At 38.2% G+C, this 22892-nt stretch overlaps 1 protein-coding gene across 1 annotated transcript in view; it reads left to right on the forward strand.

Annotated features, from left to right (window-relative positions):
- Positions 1-22892, forward strand: part of LOC137789509 (calcium-activated potassium channel subunit alpha-1a-like) — a 74299-nt gene that overhangs the window by 37553 nt on the left and 13854 nt on the right. Inside the window, 15 exon segments of the mRNA XM_068583174.1 lie at positions 2329-2404; positions 3347-3422; positions 3557-3727; positions 5654-5745; positions 8803-8913; positions 9294-9399; positions 9513-9595; positions 10237-10306; positions 10561-10716; positions 10950-11059; positions 11596-11664; positions 12129-12215; positions 13096-13172; positions 14047-14055; positions 21185-21278. Of these exon segments, the coding sequence (XP_068439275.1) occupies positions 2329-2404; positions 3347-3422; positions 3557-3727; positions 5654-5745; positions 8803-8913; positions 9294-9399; positions 9513-9595; positions 10237-10306; positions 10561-10716; positions 10950-11059; positions 11596-11664; positions 12129-12215; positions 13096-13172; positions 14047-14055; positions 21185-21278 (1387 nt within the window).

Here is a 22892-nt window from a genome sequence, read left to right on the forward strand (position 1 = left end):
GGTCTGTAATATTCTAAATATTTTAGTCAAAATAGTGAGAAATAGTTTATATTTTGCGCAATGCTCCATATATCCATATGTATTCATTAGACAATAGACACATTTCTCTTTTTTTCCCAGTTGTGACCATTGGGATCACTTCTGATTTGTTTATATTATTGTATATAATATATTATTAAAATTTTTAGTAGAGAAAATGATCCAATGAACAACAGAAAAAAAGCTAATATTAAAGTGAAAATGATAGGAGACCTGTGAAATAAGATATTTGTTTTATTTCCTTTAGAAATACTGAATATGAATCTAGTTCTTTGTTTGGACTGAAATTATTTAGGGCAAATGCTGAAGTGACACATTTCAAATTGTTCAGATTAAATGGACTTTGCAGACTTAGATATCCGTCAGCTGTTATATTTTTCCTGTTTGCAGTGATGTTTTTTTATGCTGCGCATTTAGATTTCACATCAACTACAATGGCGGTTATTACATCAGCTGTGATTAATTTAGGGATTATTACAGAATCACTAAATCCATAGAAAAACACAATGATTGCCAAAGCTTGTCATTTTTTATTTATTTATTTACTGGTCATTCACATGACTTGTTCCCTGCTAAAAAGGCGAGATATGCTGTTCTTGTCAAAGATTAGAGAATGGAATTTGGTTTGTCCAGAGCAGTTGCCGGGTTATAGGGATGAGATGTAGGTTACATTGTGAAGCCAGCTGATGGACAGACTCGCTGCCTGGCCTCTTGCTTTCCCTGGATGAATCCTAAAGGAGCTTACACTCTAATATCCTGATGGCAAAAGGGTTTGCTTTAAGCTCGATGAATGCGCTCGATCACAGAGAGGATGCGCTGAATGTCTGACGTGAAATCAAAAAGGCTTCTTTCAAAAAGAGCCCTTTTCCGACGCCAACCTGTTCGGTGGAACTATCATGAAAGCACTCGATTCTTCTTGTTTTTTCTCTTTTTGGAGGAAGATCATCATTTTTTCGACACGATAGCTGGCACGGCGGATGCAGAATTGTGACGGTGTGGACGTGAAGAACATTTTAGGGCTTGACGTTCGTCGACCGAAAGTAACTTCCAGACATGATTCCCACTAAGATGTTAGTGTACAGGGCGCCCGATGGAGCCACGCACTCTCAGACGGTTGCTAACACGAGAAGGCGCAAGAAATCCACCGGCGAGCTCTTCCAGAATGGCTACAGGGTCAGGATGATCCGCGGGCATGTCAGCGAGAAAGAGGACCAGGAGAGCATCTGCTACAGCCTGGGTTCATGCTTCCATGTAATCTCCTACTGGGGTAAGACCTGCAGGACGTGGGAACAAGGGGAATCTCCGCTAAAGCGGAAGGCTGACGTGTCCAGAGCTCTTTGGGCTCCAGCTGGAGCAGGTTCAGGTTCAGGATTTGCTCTGTATTATGTCCCCCATCTGGCAAACGCTCTCTTGAAATGAGAAATGAGCTTTTTGGCAAGCGACACCACGGTGCACGTCATTTCATAAAAACAATATTTATTTGTCTGGCTGAATGATCGCCCGTAACGTCTTTGATTTGTGTCATTTAGCATTCACACAAATCTATTTCAAGCAGGGAAATTAAAATGCATACAAACATGGATTTTACTTTCACTCTTGGCTGAGGTGGCTTTTATTTGTTCACGCAGCACCGACACTGCGGTGGATTGTACTCTTTTTTTTTTTAAACTGAGTCGGATCTATGAATCAAGTTATTATGAATTCTTGATTTGACGTAAGATAGCTCGAATGAGTCCTGTGATGCAATCGATCACATGCAGAGATCAGTCATCGTGTCGAGGAGCTCAGGCTATTTGAAGGGAGAGAAGTTAATTTATTTTGTAGTTGTTTTTGTTGCTGTTTTACTGTTCTCAGAATCTTATGAATATCCTCAGATTTAGGATTTGACGTCACGTCTGTTTAATCATTGAGTTTGTCCACCTGTCTCTAATCCACGATGTTTAGCGTTTCATACGGCAGGAGTGAAATGTGTAGCAGGTAGACAGACGCCTGAGATTAAAACAGACTGTGGTGAGTTGGTGAAGAGGAACCTGGGATGTTGCGCTCGTTTTCATTTTTTCTCCACATATTCCACAAAGTTTCTTTAATTATTCGCTGAGGCTCAGTGTCGCTAGATCAGTCGGAAGTTTATCTATTTTTCTGATATCGATATGACTCCGATGAAGTTGATGAACATGAAGGAAGGTATGAAAGGTACGGCGTTCTTGTACGGTCGAAATGCTTCTGATGTTGATTAAATTGTTACTATTCATCTCTGATAACTTCTTTATGGTCTTTCTTTCCCCACAGGCTTGAGGTTTTTAAGGGCGTTAAGGTTGATACAGTTCTCAGAAATTTTACAGTTTTTGAATATACTAAAGACAAGGTAAGTGTATTAATATCTTATTCTGCCAATGTGTCAAACTGTTTGTAATGTTTAAACCTGCATGTGTGGGCATTGCATGTAAAGTGATGCAATTTTTCTCTGTAGCTGAAAGCATGAATACAGTTGTATTTTCGAGGAGAGAAGTAAGCCTTTATGCAATAATATCTTGCCTGAAGCAAAAGTACGAGCGCTTGCTTGTATTTGATCCAGCACCCATTAACATTAAGTTTACTCCTCGGTGCTGCAGTCAGCGACATGAACAGTGTGATGGAGTCTTGAATCAAACGACACCCTGTTTGTCTCCACGATTCTTAGTGTTAAAGCTTTTTGCACAGATGTCAGGAAGAGCTTATGGCGCAACAAACTGTTGTAGAATAATCTCCTCTCTTATTCACTCAGAGAGTAAAGACAGAACACACAAAGCAGGAGAGGATAGAGGTCACGCAAGGACTATTTTATTAAAAACTTTTTCTCTTATTTCAAGAACGTCACCCATATAAATATTACATACACGGGGAGGAGAGCATTGCATTTACATTTATTATATCTTTTCAATGGAGTGGTATAAAATATCACTTTTTATGAAAATATATTGTAAAGTATGCAATGTGATTCTATACATGTTAATTGAAACAAATACAATTGAATTAAATGCAACAGCTGTAAGGATGTTTTTAAATTCGTGCAGCATGTTAAATTATGTTTTTTAGAATTACATTTTTTAAATCTTATATAATCATTTAATCTGTTCATCCTTTTTAGCAGTTTCTCAGTGTAGCTTCTCTCTTCTATTATTACTGAATACAATAGGAACACAATGCGTTTTAGAGCATTTATTTTCCAATCCAGCGACTTATTCACATCTTGGACTAGTTTCCAATTACCAATGTAATATCTAATCATTTCAACTTGTACGTTGTTGTTTGGACGTGTTTTTTTTAGCAACTCAATAAAGCTGGTGAACCTGTGTTCAATCTTCATAAGCACATGGCTGACCGCAGCAGGATTCATTCATTTGGTGAGTTAGTGAGAGCCGGCCTGTGGACATGTGTTAGTATTGCAAATGGCTGCCCAAACTTTTCATTACAATCTCAAAATATTTTCCTTCCTGTGTTTTCCTGGTTGTTGAACAAATCTCGACCTCTGTTCCAGGTGGAAAATTCAGGGGATCCTTGGGAAAACTTCAAAAATTCCCAGGCACTTTCCTACTGGGAATGTGTCTACTTACTCATGGTCACTATGTCCACTGTTGGCTATGGAGACGTTTATGCAAAAACCACCCTGGGCCGCCTGTTTATGGTCTTCTTCATCCTCGGTGGTTTGGTAAAAAGCTCTCTCATTACTTCCTGCTTAATATCTCCCATGCAACCAATCATCACAGCCGGCCGGGTGTTAACAGGCTCTCAACTCAGGACGCCCTGCACCTGTTGTTTACACTGAGGTGTTTTTGTGGCTCACCACATCACCGCAGTATGTCGCATGTCATGCATTGTATGAGTTGTCTTCAGTACTGCAGCATTTATTCCGGTACAATGCTGACGTTTTGTTCTGTTGTTTATATTCATTTCGACATGAGGTAGAATATTGGAGATGTTTTGCATCTGTTATTAACTGTAAAAATGCTGCGGTTTCAGGTGGCTCCTCCCCCCTCCCTCTTTCCAACAAACACAATGACACAGGGAGGATTTGTTATAGCCTAGCTTGATGGATGTAGCGACATTGTGGCTGCAGAAAACGTTTGAAGACATATTCAGTAGTAAAATGCATGAACAATTTTCAAATGATTAAACACATTTTAAATCTTACAGAAAACCTCCTTTGTGGGATTAGAATCAAATTAGTTACCTGATAAAGAAAGTAGCCAAAGATTATTTAGAGGAAACCATTATCCGGATCATAAAGTATTATTCCGGAATGGATTAAACAGCATGGTGACACACTGCAATATGGGTAAAATTGAGTCTTAAGGGGGGTTGAGTGACATTATATATATGTAAGGAAAGACAACTTTTAATCAATACATTTCACACTCAAAGTGATCTAATATTATCTTTCAGGCAAGAACAGTTTGAACTCTTTGATTCTGACAGTCGCTTCAAAGTCAGTGTGAAGTCAGACATTGTTCAAACCCACAGAATCATATTTAATATTCTCATGAAGATCCAAGTTTCAAAACATAGCAGATATGTCAGGCGAAATTTTAGGGAATTATGTTAAGAATTATGCAAAATGTGTCGTTTTTCAAATCTGATGGACCAGTAAAGTCATAAAGTGTTTTAGGTTTGAATATAAACCTCAGTCTTAACATCATGTGGCTTAAATCAAGAGCTGTGACAACATGATACTATATATATATATATATATATATATATATATATATATATATATATATATATATATACTGTTAGATAGCTTGTAATAATAGGAGTTTTCCCAAACATAAAGAAGCTCAAAGGGGAAATTAAAGGCCATTTTTACATATTTTACTATTATTATAGGTATTAAAGAAAATGTTCTTTACTCATAAACACAAAAAGAAAGACAGATATCTATCTACTGTCATCCTTGACATTCAATTTAAATGTGTATATTTTCTACAAAAAACATGCTTATGAACTGTGATGAAATAGATGCAGAGTTATTATTTTGCTCTCGTTAAATCTGTGAAACTGTACGTGCGCCCCTTTTGCACCCATTGTTTTACTCGTAAAACGCTAACAACTAAATGTATCGATGCATCTGAGTTGAGTCCTCACACTGGCTTGAGAGGAGGCAGCAGGCGTCTCCAGGTCTCTGAGTTAATGTCTGCCATCCATCCGGCAGCGCTATCCAAATCAACCTGACGTGTGTTTGTTGGACGAAACATGGCACATAAGGCTTTTTCTTAATGATTTCTATTTTTCTATCGCAGATTGACATACCGCTCATCAGCTGTCATTTTTCTCCTTTACTCTTCCAATATCCGTAAATATTGGCCTTATAATTTCTTTTTTCATTTTCATACTTTTCTTAAGATTCAGAATTAACCTGTGATATAACTTCAGGCTACATTCAGACGACTAAATTTAAATTGACTTTACATTTTCTTTCTCCTTTTTAATGTTAACAAATATCTACTAATACTTCTCCTACGCACAGAGTTCTTCTTTTAGTCAGGTTTCTTAAAAAAAAAATAAAACAATAGAGGACCTGCTCTTCTTTGCCTATCTTTTTTTTAGTCTCTTCTTCTGTCTCTTATCTTCTCCTTAGGCCATGTTTGCGAGCTACGTCCCTGAAATCATAGAGTTAATAGGAAACCGCAAGAAATATGGTGGTTCCTATAGTGCGGTTAATGGGAGAAAGTAAGTATTCAAGGAGGCTCTACTGCCTCCGCCGCAGTAGAACCTTCTCTGCATGCCTTTTTCTTTTTCTTTTTCATGCATGTAGGCCATGTTTGCTCGCTACGTGCCAGAAATTGCTGCTCTCATCCTTAATCGGAAGAAATATGGAGGGAGTTATAACTCGACCAGAGGCAGAAAGTAAGTCAAACAAATGAAAAAACAGCAAACATTTAATGGTGTGGTTTTGTGTGACTTAATTGGCCCTCTCATAAAGAGGTGACACACTCTGATTTTTGCATTAACAGACGTCATGAAACAGTGATTTGAGATGTAATGATCTCTATTAGCACTAAAGTCACACTGACTGAAGAACTTGGCCATGATTAATGTGCAGAGTTTATTGTACTGTATTGCTGCTGCTTTTATATGTGTGCAGGCTGTCATTGCTGCTTGTCATAAATAAATGTCTGATTTTACGCTGCAAAAATACCTATCGCAACACATTTGGTCGGTTAATGAATTCTAAAAATGTAATTTTCTTAAACAAAAAAGTGAAACAAATCTGGTGGCACTGGACCATTTTCGTTTTTTTTAATAACAATTAACTTGTCTATATGTTGAAAATATGATAGACTTCAGCATTTTTTTTTTTAATAGAAAGTAAATAACTTTGCATCCAGATTGATTCTTTTTCACTTGTCTTTAGAAAATAAGACCTTGAGAATTCAAAAACAGACAAAAAATGACTGATAGAACAAATATTTTTGCTGCGTTGTTATGTACATGTATGGTGTTGTGCTTAAAGATGGCACATGTTGGATTTTCTCTTTGATTTCCTGCGATATAAACTACATATTCCAGCAACTGTTGAGTAAATATGAGTTGAGGTAAACATGTTTTATTGCTGTTTTTTGATTTCATTTTTCTGACCGGTCAGCCGATCAGAAAGATGCCTGATCAATAACCATAGCCTAACAGTGATTAATAACTGCAGTTATTTTATCAGCATCCCCATTATACTGCATACATTTCCACTCAGTTCGCAAGTTCATACTTCATGAATCGTGAAGCATTAAGAAAAAATCCTACATGTTTGGTTTCACTTGTGCTAAGGCTGCGTATTGTCAGTGTTTGTGATACACAATGTTTGATTTTGTTCACCCATCTTTCTGTTCATCCACCCAAACTCAAATTTGTACATCCGACAAATTGTCTAAATAACATTAAATGATATATAACTGATCAAAGTAAAATAAGCATTGATAGACAGCACTATAGGCTACTCCCCCTTATCAATTATTTACAGAATGTTGTTGCTTTTGCGATTAATCTGTTCATGATTACGATAAAAAATAATGCATTCATACCCGAGTCTTTAAATAAAGGCAAAGAATATATTATTTAAAAACAGAGCCTTCACGACAATAACGCTATGTATGATGGCAGCATTACAAAGTTGATAAACCCAAGTTTACCTAAGTGCAGTATTTATTTAATATGTATGTAAATGATCAAACTCATACATCCATTCCTGTATGTAATTGCTTGCTTCATGCTGACTTTTTGGAATTTTGTTTTCTTGTTCTTGAAAAACTTGTGTCGCTACGCTTGTCTATTTGTCCCGCTTTGCTTCTGAATATTCTTGGCCTTTATCTTCAGTCTGACCTACACCCTCAGGACTAAATGAAATCTATCTTGAGTTTACAGGAATAGTTAGAGCGTTGGATGATGAGAACGATATTTCTGTCATGTCCTTTATGATAAACATGAAGCTAGAGCCAGGGGGCGATTAGCTTAGCTTAGCTTTGTGTATTTTAGCTGTTTCAGCTAATCACCTCCTGGCTCCAACGTCATATTTAAAGTAAAGACACGAGAGTGGCATCAATCTTCTCTAACTCTCGGCAAAAAAAAAATATTTTTCCAAAATGTCAAACTATTCCTTTAACATATACACGTTTGTGTCCCAAGCGTTGCAGCTGTTTCTTAAGATAGTGAGATTCTGCTGGATGCCTCCAAACAAAATATGGCTTTTTGTAGCATGCGTTTGGTACTTGTGCTCGTTCGCTTAGTTTTAAAGAAGCCAGACTTGGTTTTGGAAACTCTCTTAAACCAAATCTTTACTTCTTTTCTTTTGAGAAAAAAAAAAACAACCTAATTAGAGCTTCGTAAGTCTTTTTTTGTGTATCTTGTACAACTTTGTTTTCATTTTTTTGTCTAATTTGTTACTTATTGGTAAATTGAACGTTTTAATCAAATTTGAGACTCTGAGCTAAAGCAAACAATCAGCTTGTTTGTGTTTTAGTATTTTGTTGTAATTAAACATACAACTTAGTAGCTAAATTTAAACAGAAATTTAGAAAAATCAGTACATGTAGATTGTATACCTGTGTCATTTTAGTTTTGACTTCATACATTTAAATATTAATGCATTCCCATTGAATGCATTGTTATTTTCTATTTCCTTCTGTTTTCTTCTTCATGTCTCCTTGTTGTCATTATAGCATCATGTAACATCCTCTTGACTGTTTTCCTTTCCAAATTAGTTAATCAAGTGGTGCCAAAAGCAACAATGATTGTGATACATTTATTGAACATTAAAACCACATCCAATCAATGCAGTACAGTGAGTAAACATCTGAAAATATGTTCCTAATAATTCATAAAGAGAAATATAACATAGACATCCTTACATAAAGCATCCGTGATGTGTGGGAATTGAGATAAACTGTGTGCTGATTTCATAATCTCCATCTAAGTAAACTCTGATCCTCTATAATCTGAGACTGAAATCCACAGCGCTCTCTGACCTGTTCATTCAGTTCTCACTCGTCACGACAACAAACATCCTTTTCTGTAACATAGTTTTTATTATTTCAAATAAATCACCTACAAACAGTACTGATTACTTTTCCATTACGTCTCTCTCATCTCAGATTTACCTTTTGATTCCAGGACAAAGATGAAGATGAAACAACATTTTGTGTGTGTCCGTGTGTGCGTGCTCAAGTGTGTGTGTTTGTTTTTTTTAAACTTTTATTCCGACTGCATTTCATGATGATTCTGCGCCTCCTTTTCCAGGCACATCGTGGTCTGTGGTCATATTACACTTGAGAGCGTGTCCAACTTTCTAAAAGACTTCCTACACAAGGACAGGGATGATGTCAATGTAGAAATTGTTTTTCTCCATAAGTAAGTACAAAATGTATATAGTAAAGCTACGGAGCCCGGAAGGGACATGGAGGGGGGTAAATGAAAAAAATCATACAATAAAAAAATTAGATTAGATTAGATTCAACTTTATTGTCATTACTTGTACAAGTACAGAGCAACAAAATGCAGTTCAGCATTCAACCAGAAGTGCAATAGTAGTGAGTACCAATATACAGAAAATAAGTATTTTGCAGATAAGATATATATTTTTTTCCTCAACCTTTGATATTAGTATTTTTGCCTCCATGTCCTGTTTCGAGTCTCTGTACAAAGCAGCATATCTCTTACTCAAGAAAAAACAGGAGAAGATAAATAATGTGTCTCTTCAAATGTAAGAGTTTTTCCTTTTATTCTGTCAGTATTTCCCCTAATCTTGAGCTGGAAGCCTTGTTCAAGCGCCACTTCACTCAAGTGGAGTTTTACCAAGGATCCGTCCTGAACCCACACGACCTGGCCAGAGTTAAGGTAACTGTCGGATGACGCTTCATCCTCTGTGGCTCAGAGAGGAACTGTGATGTCTATTCTTACTGACTAGTTGGATAACAGTGTCTGTTTGCCGTGCGTGATTTGGTTTCCAGATCGAATCAGCAGATGCTTGTTTGATCTTAGCCAACAAATACTGTGCTGACCCCGATGCTGAGGATGCATCCAACATCATGAGGTAAAAAAAAAAAAGTGGCTTTTCCGAGATTTACACTGTTTCTTTATGCGCTGCGTCCAGTTTTGGTGTGGAAGAAGTGAAATTGGTCGAGTTCAAGGATAAATTAGGATGAGGAAACTATATTTTAGGGCTTGTCAATTGGTAATATGTGAATACAAACTGTTTCAGAATTGATTTTGTGAAGGAAATAATCACAAATAACAACTTTTTATTCAAAATATGCACTGTTGTTTATACACAACACAAATAGCTTAATAGAGAATTGCATTAAGGGTTTATATATTTAGCTTGTAGAATTTATAGAGATATCATATAGGTGCTTTCTAAAATTTATGAGGAGCCTTAGGCATTTGGAAATGTAGACACAATAGACTGGGATATATGAAATGTTATCAAATGATCATACTTCTGAAAGTGAATGCAAAAAAAAGCACAAAAAAGCTGAATTTTCTTCCCTCAGAAGAGACAACCAGACGTTTTGTCTTTTGCTTCACATCTCTGAGCATAAATAACTGCCAGCTATAAATTGGATTGATATTTCACAGAAAGGAGTTAAAAAAAAATGAAATTATATCTGAAAAAAGTAGAAAAGTTTTATGCAAGTGGTCTGATTTAATGTTATTCTTTCTGTCATGCTTCAGAGTAATATCTATCAAGAACTACCATCCAAAGATCAGAATTATCACTCAAATGTTGCAGTACCACAATAAGGTTGGTGTCATCTTTACACTTTTACTTGAGTCCTTAATTACTGCCGATGCTTGTCACATTTTAGCATTTTGATATACATATTTATGTTCGGGTTACTACTTTGGTCTGCACTGATGTGGTTTGGCAATATTTGTATCGTTAAATCCTTTGTCTATCTAGGTTTTAAAGAACTTGGAAACATGTTAGGAATAAATGTTTAACTACAGTTTGTGCTTCTGTAAAGTTAGTATGTCATTTGTCATGTCTGCCTGCAGGCCCACCTTTTGAACATCCCAAGCTGGAATTGGAAGGAGGGAGATGACGCTATTTGCCTTGCGGAGCTAAAGCTGGGCTTCATCGCTCAGAGCTGCCTGGCTCAGGGCCTCTCCACCATGCTGGCCAACCTTTTTTCTATGAGGTCCTTCATCAAGGTAGCCGCAGCTAAGATTCACCCATCTGTGCTCACTGGATTACATTCAGAAGTAATGTTGGCCATAAACATAGTCTGAATAGATCAGAATGATTATCCCAGATGAGGCCCATGTGCAGCATCTGGTGAATGGGGATGAACTTAAAAATAATACTAATAAATCTTGATTAATCGTGTCAGTTATTTTTGTAATGGAACAAGCTCTCTGTATTTTGTAACACGTCTTTGTTGTAGATTGAGGAGGACACATGGCAGAAGTATTACCTAGAAGGAGTGGCCAATGAGATGTATACGGAGTACCTGTCCAGTGCCTTTGTGGGCATGTCCTTTCCTGTCATTTGCGAGTAAGTGCACTGAAACAAAGTTGTTTTCTTACTATGTTATGCTTCGTGGCATCTTTTGTTTACTTCCTTCTACTTTGTATGTTATGCGTGTAAGAAATTTACACTTTGTGACTTTTAGCATTGGTCTTTTCATTAGCTTACAATTTGTTGAATGAAGAGTCAATAGTAAGAGGCTGACATAAGATGCATTTTTCATGATTTCATGTCTCAAGATTCTCAGATAACAATCTTAAAAACAACTTTGGAGCTAGCAAAGGAAATGACTTCATTGTCTTGAGAGAAGAAAACATATGGCATTTTTTTCTTAAGACGTATAGCAAATTATCCAATTATTGCGATGAAAACAGTTGGTCTAAATCACATGATGATCATCATAATAGTTGTAATAATTATCTATTTTGCTGGTAATACGGTGGTAAAAATAACTAAAAACAAGCATCGCCCCTCTATAGTGACACAAAGACTGAGATGATTTTCAGAAAGCTATAAATATAAGCTCGCATGACGTCTTATTATATTATTTTTCTCTTTTGCAGACTGTGCTACGTGAAGCTAAAGCTGCTTCTGATAGCAATAGAGTATAAATCGGATCAAAGGGAATGCAGGTAAGTGAATATACTCACAGTGGATTATTACAATGAAGGTGTGTTTACTGTCAGTATTTGCTTTCTTCTTTGAATCAGCTATTTCTGTTTTACTGCAAACATTTGCTGGGTTACAAAATGTCCTAAATCGGTGTGTAAATTGATTTGTTAACAGGCATCAAAGGTGTTTTTGATAACATCCTAACAAATTTACGGGGAATGTGAAAGTTATTTTCCTAAAACACAGCTGAAGCTCGGCTTTTAGTGGTTCTTCAGTCTAATGCACTGCTCATTTTATACCGTTTGAAGTGTCACTGCTATCTGTTTACTTCATCTTATTAATGTAATAAACGCGCTATCGTGCCAAACGAGTTGCAAAAACAAATCCTGCCAGCTTGTGCCACTGCCAGTGACGAGAGCAAAACCGTACGAATTCTGTGATAAAACTTTCCGCTGTGACATCTCTGGTTTTTAAATCCTCTCAGCACCCTGATAAACCCCGGAAACCACGTGAAGATGCAGGAGGGGACGCTGGGCTTCTTCATTGCAAGTGATGCCAAAGAAGTGAAGAGGTACGTTTATGAATGGGACCTGAGATCGTCTAAGAGTAAAAAACATTCTTATAGATAGAGGTTCATCCTACTCTGTTGCATTAGCACATCAAGTCATACAGTAACTTTCAATATATATATATATATATATATATATATATATATATATATATATATATATATATATATATATATATATATATATATATATATAAATATATATATATATAAATATATATATATATATATATATATATATATATATATATATATATATATATATATATATATATATACACATTATTTCAATTGAGTTATTAAATATAATAAAAGTGATATATATATATATATATATATATATATATATATATATATATATATATATATATTAAAAAGGTGGTGGATTTCACAAAAAAAGAATAAAAGATTGTTGATAATGTAACTTTAGATTTTAGCTTTAGCTTGTATGGTTAGCTTAACATGTTGCTAGCTGGTTGTTGTTGTTAGCTAGCAAAGTGGTAGCTGCTGATGTTGTTGCTTCCTCGGTTGAAGTGGTTGGTTAGGTCAGTGGGTAAGGCCACATGTTGCTAGTGCTTACAATATAAAAGGTAGCTTAAAATGTTTTAGGTTTTACATTTAACCTCATGTAATGACAAATGCCTGACCTGCTATTTGTTTCTAAAGCAGGGATTAAATGTGTTTAACCAACCTGATGAAATGCATCTCCGTGCCTCCATTTTAACAATTTATTTTGTAAGCACCAAAAACCACAAAAGGTTTCTGCTCCAGCGTGATTACATGCAAACTGAAACTACTTGTTACAGACCTACACAACGAGACAACACTTTATTTCGGCATGTTGGACATTGACTTAAGTGGGATTCTTGTTTTTCTTCCGTAGGGCGCTGTTTTACTGTAAAGCCTGCCACGATGACATTACTGATCCCAAAAGGATTAAGAAATGTGGATGCAAGAAATGTAAGTGACCACATAAAAAGACATTGTATACGTTTCTTTGTCTTAAGTAACATTTCTTCACAGCACTGAGTTGGCATCAGTCTAGCAGTGCGATGGTGTAATTACATGACCTACATAGCCATGTGTCCAAACCAATTAGTTCCTGCATTAATTATTCACTTTCTCGTAACTTGTGCATGGAGAAGGGTCATCGGGTTTCTTTCTCCAGCCAAAACAAACAGGTGCCCTCCAAGTTTCCCTTGTAAAGCTATACGTTTGGGCCTCTGCATAACATAAATACCTGCCATCATTAATGAGTCAGTTCACCCAAATTACAAAACGCAGCTTTCCACTGGTATTTTTTCTCTTGCTTTATGTGTTGAGGTTATTCTTCTTTGAGATCTGCTTTTCTTTGTGATTTGGGTGAACTGATTCTTTAAGTTGTCTTTATTTGTATTCTTGATTTATAACATATTCTCTTTTCCATTGAATTCTCACATATTGTAAATACATAGAGAAGTGAGAAATCAAACTAGTAAAGTCTTCTCAAACTACCAATGATACAATCTAAATGTGGATTTTGTGTGTTCTCCTGTGTGGATGTTTGCTATCTTCTCTTTTGTATAATACCTGTCTGCGTTCTTCCAGTTCATTGATCACTTTTTGATGTTAACAGACATTCAGACAGACTGTTAACACCACAGGTACCTGGATGGATTGTTTGTTTCGAGACTTTAAAAACATCTTGTGCCACTTTGTTGCTCTTCCTCTTGGATTTAACACAGTTTGTCTTGTCTTAACCACCGCAGCAAACACCTAATCTTAACATGTGTGATGTATTCTCTTCCTGCTGCTCGGGAACTTGACACACTTTCCTTACAAAATCACTTTATAGTGATATATTGTGAGTAATGTGGATTTATTTCCCTTCCGAAAGCACAGCCTGCCACCCCGACTGAAGCAACCTGTTTGAATGTACTGTAAATGTTGCATGCACACCGGTTGATGCTGCCTGGATCCGCCCGTTGTTATTTGCACGTCGCTTTCAAGTTGAGGAAAATATTCAACAAAAAAGAAAAGCAAACATACATTTTTTTCAAAAGACCCAGCGAGACAAGGATGAACAATTGAGCATCCAATACCCAAGGCTATTGGATGTTATTTTGAAAAAAAAAGCGTTATTGCAGCATCTCCAAAGCTTTATCAACAGAGCATCAACAATTCAGTCATGCCTGCTTGAGGTAGTAGTACTCCATATGACCACCAGGTGTCCCCACAGTCCTTTCACAAACACAACATCCCTGCAAGAAGAGCAAGAAAGCCTGCAGGATGAGAAATGAGGAGCATCTCTCATTGCAACTATTTTGATAAAAGAAATATATCGTTTAACACGCAGCCCAAAACAATGTTGTTTACTGAGGAGAGTGCGCAGCTTCCGGGGGTAGAGGGGTGGGGGGGTGGGAGGTATGTGTTAGTTGAAAATGTTAAATGCATTTTTTTTTTTGTCTTGTACAGTTTCTACCAAGTGTTGGAGCTTGTCATTTGGGTGTATTTATATTCCAGAAAACATTGTCACATTTACCTTTTAGAGGTTTCTGTCAGTTTTAATTCTCAGCTCGAAACAGGACAATGATTTAAGAGTTGTTAACTCACAACACATGCTCCAGCCATGTCCCATAACATCGTGGACACAAGCTTGGGGCGGTCATGTTGAAGTAAGGGGTGAAGTCAAGAAGGAACTTGTGGTAATTGTTGTCTCCTCTGCTGCTGAAACCAAAATAATGACTTTCCCTTCTCTCCCCCTTCACTCATTTCACACTTACACCCCGAAACCACTTGACTTCAGGACATCATCATATTTCCCCCCCTTAAGTCCCAAAAAATGACCCAAACCGAATAAACCACAGAGAGTGGAACAACATTTTGAATGTGACATTTGCACGCTGTCGAGACAAAGTGTATCCTGTGCATCCCGGAAGCAGCCGTCCTCTGTGCCCTGTCTTGCCTTTGTCCACTCTTCCTCCAGAACGACCCTCTACATTAACCTGCTCTTCCTCTCCTCTCGTCTGAACCCGTGACTGTAGCCAGGAAGCTCGCCTACAAGAAAATAAGACTGGCATGTTGTTTTGATTGCGGCCGCTCAGAGCGGGACTGCTCTTGCATGCCAGTTAATGTGCGTTGTAACATGGACTCCCCTCAACGCGACATCCCACTCTCTGCTGTCTCTGTTAATGATTGCTCAGCCACTTTACGTGCCTGTAAGTTGTCGCCATGACATGTGCTCTTCAGTGTTTGTAACATGCACTGTGTTAACCGTACAGCGTGTCTCTAGCTTGTGTGCTGTCTACAGCAGCTGTGTCGTCACTGTCATGGATATAGATGTTGCTTTAGTGTTTTAGCTTTATGATTTTCAGTCAGCTGGTGTTCTTCGCCATGTGTTGGTGACTTTTAGCTGTTGTGAAAAGCATGCCAGTGTACTGTTTTGCTAGTGTTTTGTCAGAGAATGTAAATTAAAATTGACCTGTAGTTTAAATTAACTAAACGGTCACTAATACAACATTTTTGCAGAGCGTGAACGGTAATTATCGCCTGAATTATAGAGTGCTTCCTCGTCAACATATTTAAAAGACAATAAAGCCAAAGCCTTGAAAAATGTACAGCTGCGCATCCCCGCCACAAATCTTGTGATGCACACTCAAACCACAGGTGGAGAATTTGCTTAATGATGTCACTGGAAAGGGTCCTTTTTATCTTTTTAAGAAAAACCCAAATAACATTCACTTCATCCAAATATTTAACTACTGTATCCTCCAGAAATGGGAGAACAGGATATCATTTGAGATGGCGCCTGAGGGGATTTTCTAAGAGTAGCAGTATATATTGAGGTTAATGTACTGGATTTATTAAACTGAGATCCAAAACTTGAGCAACGACTGAGGGTAAAATCTCCCAAACCTATTCAGGACACAAACCAATGCCCCGCTGATCTACAGTGAAGCGCTCTGTTGTGTTTCCAAGCTTTTAGTCTAATCGCAATTTATTCATGATATTGATTGAATTGTATAAAAAGTAGACTGCAATTAAACAGAACTGAATCGTACTTCATTGAAAGAAGAATGAAAGACAATTAGAGAGTGCTGGGTCGTATTGTATTTCGGTGAATCAACCTGAACTGAATTGAGCTGCGTATAAATTCTTAAATCGAGTGTGATTCCTCTTTAAAGCCAGAAGGCATGTTAAATTGCACTGATGTATCGCAGAAGGCATGAAGAATGTGTCTGTTTGCAGAGTGTTGATACAATTTGCTGGAAAACATCGCAGACTGTCATACAGTCTTAGTGAATGGCTCTTGATCAAAGACCATTCTGTGTATAGTTGAACGTCTCTGGGCGTTTCCACCCCTCAACATGTCTTCCAGGGTTGTGTGCCGTGAGCGTTGCCTGGCTAGCTGAGCTCGAGCCGGGCTCCGGAGTCGCTGTCGACATGGTGCGGGAGACGCATGGAGCGAGGCCTTATGCGGCCTGACATGGAAATTATGTTTGCATTTTCATTTTTGGACTGCTACCGGTTGTCATGAAACTCAGCCTGACAGTTCCTAACCACCAGGCAGCTGAGTGCCCCCGCCCCTCTCCTCCTCTCTCGTTGTGGGACAGATGCTAGCCTGTTAGTCCTGTGACTCTGCTCGCGCCCTCCCGATTGCAGGCGACAGATGCCAGGACCAGCAAGGTCCCTGTTTGAACATTGCTGTCACTGTCCTGCCTTAAGCTCAATGCATGACCTTTATTGTAAGCAAGGGTTTGAAATAAGGTACTAATGAGCATGTGTGGGACCCATGGCTCCAAAAAGTGACTCACAGAAAGTTCCATGCATCTGTGCAGGTTGTGTCAGGCAGTGCAGAGGAAAAGGGAAACAGCTTTTGGGAAAGAGAAGAAAAAATAAACACATACTATAGACCCAAGAACACGTACAGTATTGTCACATATTGTAAGTCTTATTTCATATAGCTTGACAACATGTTAATACAGACCTGCATTGTCAACATATGACAGGTCACATTTTGGTTGACACTTTTGGACCAAAGGCAGGTGATATTTGAATGTGTGTGGTCCACATTGAGTCATTTAATTCTGCTAACACTACAGTTATTCTTCTCTTTGTAACATTTATCCTACTAATTGATTGGTTAATCAATAGTATCTGCAGAATTGCTTTTACTTTTTTTTAAGTTAAATTACCAAACGTTCTCTCGCCTCTCATTTGTGTTAATTTACAGTTTGTCTTTATTTTCCATTAAAGTAAATCTATCTTTTGCATTATTTATTGCACAAAATAAGCTATTTAAAGGCATCAGCTTGGGCTTTTGGGAATTCCAACAAGCATTTTTCAATAAATTGGCATTTAATAGACCAAACCAATTGAATAATTGAAAAAATGATCAGAAGTTATCCTTAACGTTGGTGTAAAAAACGTCCATTTCTAACCAAATCAAACCTCATCTACTGCAGTGTTTTGACTTGCAAATCGCCAGTGCCCACTGTACGACCTCAAACATGACGGTTCATATTCAGCTGGTGACCGCCTTCAAACAGTGGCCACACTGCTGAAAAAATCATATTCCTAATTGATCCGTGTTTAATTTCTCATTGCTCTCTCCATGTTGTCTTCAAGGCACCACTCACTTAATGTGCCTTAAAGAGAAATCTGTCAGCCTTAGTTGTCATTTATAATTTGCTTTCATTACAACCTGTAATCACATCTGTCTCTGCATTTTTCTCAGCTAAAAATAGCTATAATGGATATATCAAATCAAGTAAGTTTTGATTTCCATTCTCTCTCTTTTTGTTATTTGTTTCTAACCCCTGCACTTGTGCATTTTCAGCTTTCACCTCTAGAACTATCTCTAACCGGCTGTACTTCATTGTTTGCTGCTCATCGTCTCTGTCCGGTCTATCATCATCCATCATTATGTTTCACATGCAAAGCATTAGGAAATTGTCTCTGAGTGGTTTGTGTTGGGTATCCGTTACAGCTCAGCAGTAGATGGTGCTACTGCTTCACTGTGGGTGGAGATAAATTAACAGGCTGTACAGCTGAAAATACAACGTTAAAAAAAAACAACCATTTCAAGTCAATGTGTACAATAATATATGTTTTAGAGAACAGGCACCAAGCATAAACAATACTAACATTTAAGAGGTGGTTGATATTTTCTCAGTCCTCATCCAGCTATGTGTGAACCATGTGGATCGTCCACTTCAACAGGATCTGTGATAGGCAGCAAATGTGCCACAATGAGTTGTCGTGGAGAAGTGCTGTGCATGTTTGACATGGGGCAGATGAATAGTGGAGGTCTGACGCAGGGAGGATAATCTGCGAGACAGCTGACTGTTGAAATAATCATCTCTATTCTCCAGTTTTAGCTCCTAGCCATTTTTTTTTCCAGTGAGGGGGACACTTTTCCTCTGCTTCCTTTTCCCTTCTATTTTATCATATTATCTTCACCAGTTATACTTCTATTATGGCACCAGTGGAGATGTAAACTTCCATATTTCAAATAGCTGAGTGGATACTGACTGTATTCCTCCTTCATAAGGCATAAACTGCAAACAGCAGCTAGTGGTTGTTAACTCACATTGTCACCTACTTGTTCTTATGGCATAACAATCGCTGCAACACCTGAGAGCATATTTATTAATTCATGTTTATTATAAATATCAAAGTAAATGTCAAATCCAACATTTCATTGGTGGCTATACCAAGTGGTTAAGTGGTGTTTAATAAAAATGAGGTTATTTAATTATTCAGCTATTAGCATTCTTGTGCCAGAAAGAATTACCCCCAAAAACCTGTGATTGTTCTTTAATTATGATAAGAGTCACAAGATGTTTTATTAACATACACACTGCAAGTCCTTTTGAAGTCAGTTTGAATTAAATCCCATCTTCATTGTGGTATCTGGTCATGCAGATTGTATTTAGTAGGATGCACCCTTGTTTTGAAAATCTTTGTCCCAGACATGCATGCCTCCACCAACACAATGGAAATGAATAAAATTGCGTTTGTGGTGCTCACAAACGTAAAAATCTGATTAAAAAAAAAATCATTAACAAAAGCAATGTTTTAATGGGTATGTGTCCCACGAACAAAATAGTTTTTACTTCCATTGTTATGGGATGGAGGCTGAGATGTCTCAAAACTTCACACTATCAAAGCTATCGACATGCTAGATACCACTAAAAGTAAGGGGGATATGAGGGGGAGGGGGGGGGGGGGCTTAAGTAAAATAACCCATTTTAAATTAAAAGCATTAACTCTGCATTGTACAGATCCTGATTGTGACTCCTCTTCATTTAGCAGTAAACAACGGTCCCCTAAATCAATCTTCAGCTTATCAATACAAATCAGCTAAACTGAACCACAACTCGGCCAGCGGGGTCACTCGGGTGCCCCGTAGCGGACTCGCCGTTGTCTCGGTCCCGCTGGTAAACAACCGCAAGGGAAGCCTGCTGTCCCCCTCTGAGCCCTCTGCTCTGGGCTCCGGGGACCTGGGCCAGGTGGGTCGGCTACCGGGGCTGGCAGAAGAGGCCAGCCGTCTCCAGCGGGCACGCAGCCTTCCCGTGAAATACAGATACCACCCCAGTCACTCCAATAAGGCCACGCTCGGTCACAGACACTGTAAGGGCCTCCTCCTCTCCCCCACCCCTCTCCCTTCGGCGTGTTTGGCAGGCCTGTACCCGACAACAGCACAACCAAAGCATGTGCTTGCCAGGCTGGAGTGGTCGCATGTGTAGCATTCCTTACTAATGACCCAGTGTGTGCAGCTGTCAGCTGTGAAACATTAAATATTGAACAGGCCAAGCAAGATGTGAAGGGCCAGTGTGTTGGAGCATCTCTCTCTACTGGAAGACCCCCGTAACTCAACATTTTCCATTCCAGTGTCACTCTTGCTGGCAGCGCTTGAAACCCTGTGTTCGTCTGCAGAGTAGCATGATCTTTGAGACTTTATTCATTTTGATCAAAGCTCTTTTAGTCTCTTCGTTGTTGACGGCTTGAACTATCATTAAAAAGATACTCTTGCGTATTTTCCATGAAGTGTAACAAGATATTCCCTGACTATTAGCGATGGCTATTAAAATGCGATTAGAAAATACACTTTTTTTTTTTACTTCTTGTGACACAGAGTAGAGCAGTTTCTTCAGCTGTGATATTAGTTTATAAAAATATTTGCTTGATTACTTTACTCAAGGGTAAAATGTGTAATTCGTTCCCGATGAAAAGCTGAGTGCAGTTTCCTGTAGTGATGAAGACAATGTCCAAGGGGCATCTCAGCTGTACATAAATCACTCTGGCACAAGGACTAACATAATAATATAAGCCAAGGGCGTCACTCTCAAGATGAAGAAAGACCAGCAATCCAGACTGGATCCAGCATTGGCACATAAACAGCCGTGTTAAAAATGCTGGTGCATGATGTTTACAGGTTATTACCTTAATTAAATGAGAATGTGAATGATTATCATGGCCAAAAGAAGAGCTATCCAAGTCTAGTTCTGAGGAAATTTGTATTAACTAGGGATTGAAAAAGTACCTTAATATAGCACTTAACAAAATAAAAGTCACAAGATTAGCTCTTTTTCTGAAAGGACTCGGTAATTATCTGGATTACAGCAATTCTCTAGATTAGTGTGTGGTGAATACAACCTCACAGATTAGACTTTAGTAATTGGCATGATGGTTGATGATGGCACTATTGCATGTTTGCATCTTCATATACACAATCACGCAAATGATGTGCTAATGTATGCTGTCGTCATCCCGCAAACGTTGGACTGCTTTCCATTGCACACAAGTTTAAGTGTTGTCCATCTTGTTCACCCACCCTCTCCTTCCTCTCCATGTCTTTGTAACCGTATTATCTCTTTGAATTCACTGACCTCAAACTGTGCTGTGTTGTTTGCTGTCGCTGATTTTTTTTTTTAGATGTTTGTGTCTTCTGAAACTTCACTCCCTCACACTGTTGCCTTTTGTTGCAGTTGAAGAGGACCAACAGTCTGCGTTATCGCCCAAAAAAAAGCAACGCAACGGAGGCATGAGAAATTCTCCAAACTCCTCACCCAAGATCACGAGGTAGGACAACAATGGTGACATTTGTGGTTTGTTTAACGAAAAAAAATGTATTGCTCAGTACATTTTATAAAAAGAAAAAATGTATACGACACCGATTCATATCCCGTTATAAAGTTGTTCATGTGAAGGTGATGCACACGGAGCAACCTACGTACATATGGAGTTTTGTATGTATGTTTCAACAAATGCTCAATTTTCATTATCCTTTTAGCTCAGTTTCACTTGAGAGTAATAATATCTGCTTAATGTTCTGTTAATGTTCTGCTTAATGTTCTGTTATGTTCATCAGCAAGTTGCTGATGTTTGTCAGTCTGCCTTTTGCTTTTGTGCAGGTAGCGTACAGTTGGTTTATCAGACTATCGAGTGCTGATAACAGCTGCCTTTTATGGCGGAAAACGAGGTTGAGAGTGGTGCGTGTGAACAAAATCTGTTCAGTTGCGGGGCGTCAAACCAAAACAACACACTGAAACTCGCTAAAATGCTGCGGCGAGCTGAGGGAAGCTGCACAGCGAGGTGATCATTCTCAGAGGTTTCATCAGACGAGTGGAGCTTTAAGGGTCCTCATCAAAACATGTTTTTTCTCTTTTTAACTCAATAGCATATATCATGAAAAGTATTCTAAATGAATTGTTTGCGTGCTCCTGTTTTCATGGCAAACATCAGAGTTGCAGAAGGGCTCTGTGCCACGAGGTTTTTCAAGTGACACCCACAGAGTACAGCTCTTAAACAGACCTGGCACTAATGACAGTCAGAGAGGCTTTAAAGGATAGATAGCCCAAGGCTATTCATCTATTGTTGGATCCCTCTGAGCTCTTTTCAGCACGTAAGGCCACAGATGATATGTATCATCACAATGAAAGAAGAATTCAAATGCTACCTTGCTTTTATCTTGTCCCATAAAATTAAAATGGCGCTTATTGATTTTGACTGGAGATAACAGAGTTATTCAACAAGAAGCCATTACACTGATGATAATAGTAATAGTCATTAAGTGCCATGTTACATGGAAGCAAGGCAGAGGGGAAGTCCTGCAACCGTATGTATACAAAGTGGAATTGTACAGATTACATTTTATTTAAACTGACAGGTGACTTTGTGCTCCCATTGCTCATAGGGCTGCTATTCATTTGACATTGAAATTAAATGCACAAATGTTTGTATTGTTTAATACGAAGGTATAATAGATACAAAATGTAGTACAGTAAAAATGACTTGGTACTACATATAAAAGGAGTGTTTATGCATTATTTCTTTCTACTTTTGATCTATGGCCCCTGCTTTTTTTTAGGTCGGCATTGGCCCTTATTTCATTGTTTGCTTTGGTTCAAAGTTGTATCAAAGTTGAATCGCTCCAGGCGATTTCAAGACTCTTGGGTAACTAAACCAGGCTTTTCTAATGCTTTAGCCCTCAGCCAAATATCAACCCACCAAACCAATCCATCTACTTGCCATGCTAATACACCGCACGGTACAGGTGGATGTGTTATTTCACCCAGCGTGTCTGCTGCCTACACGCCAGAGAGGGATTTACTGCCATAGCCTTAGGGATACTTCATCGCAACAAAAAAACATCTGGGTGTATTCCATATCGAATGTGTTTTTACAGTACCTGCG

This window comes from Clinocottus analis, unplaced genomic scaffold, assembly GCF_023055335.1.
Source record: "Clinocottus analis isolate CAN_PGR_092001 unplaced genomic scaffold, fCliAna1.0.p SCAF_19, whole genome shotgun sequence".
Lineage (NCBI taxonomy): Eukaryota > Metazoa > Chordata > Actinopteri > Perciformes > Cottidae > Clinocottus > Clinocottus analis.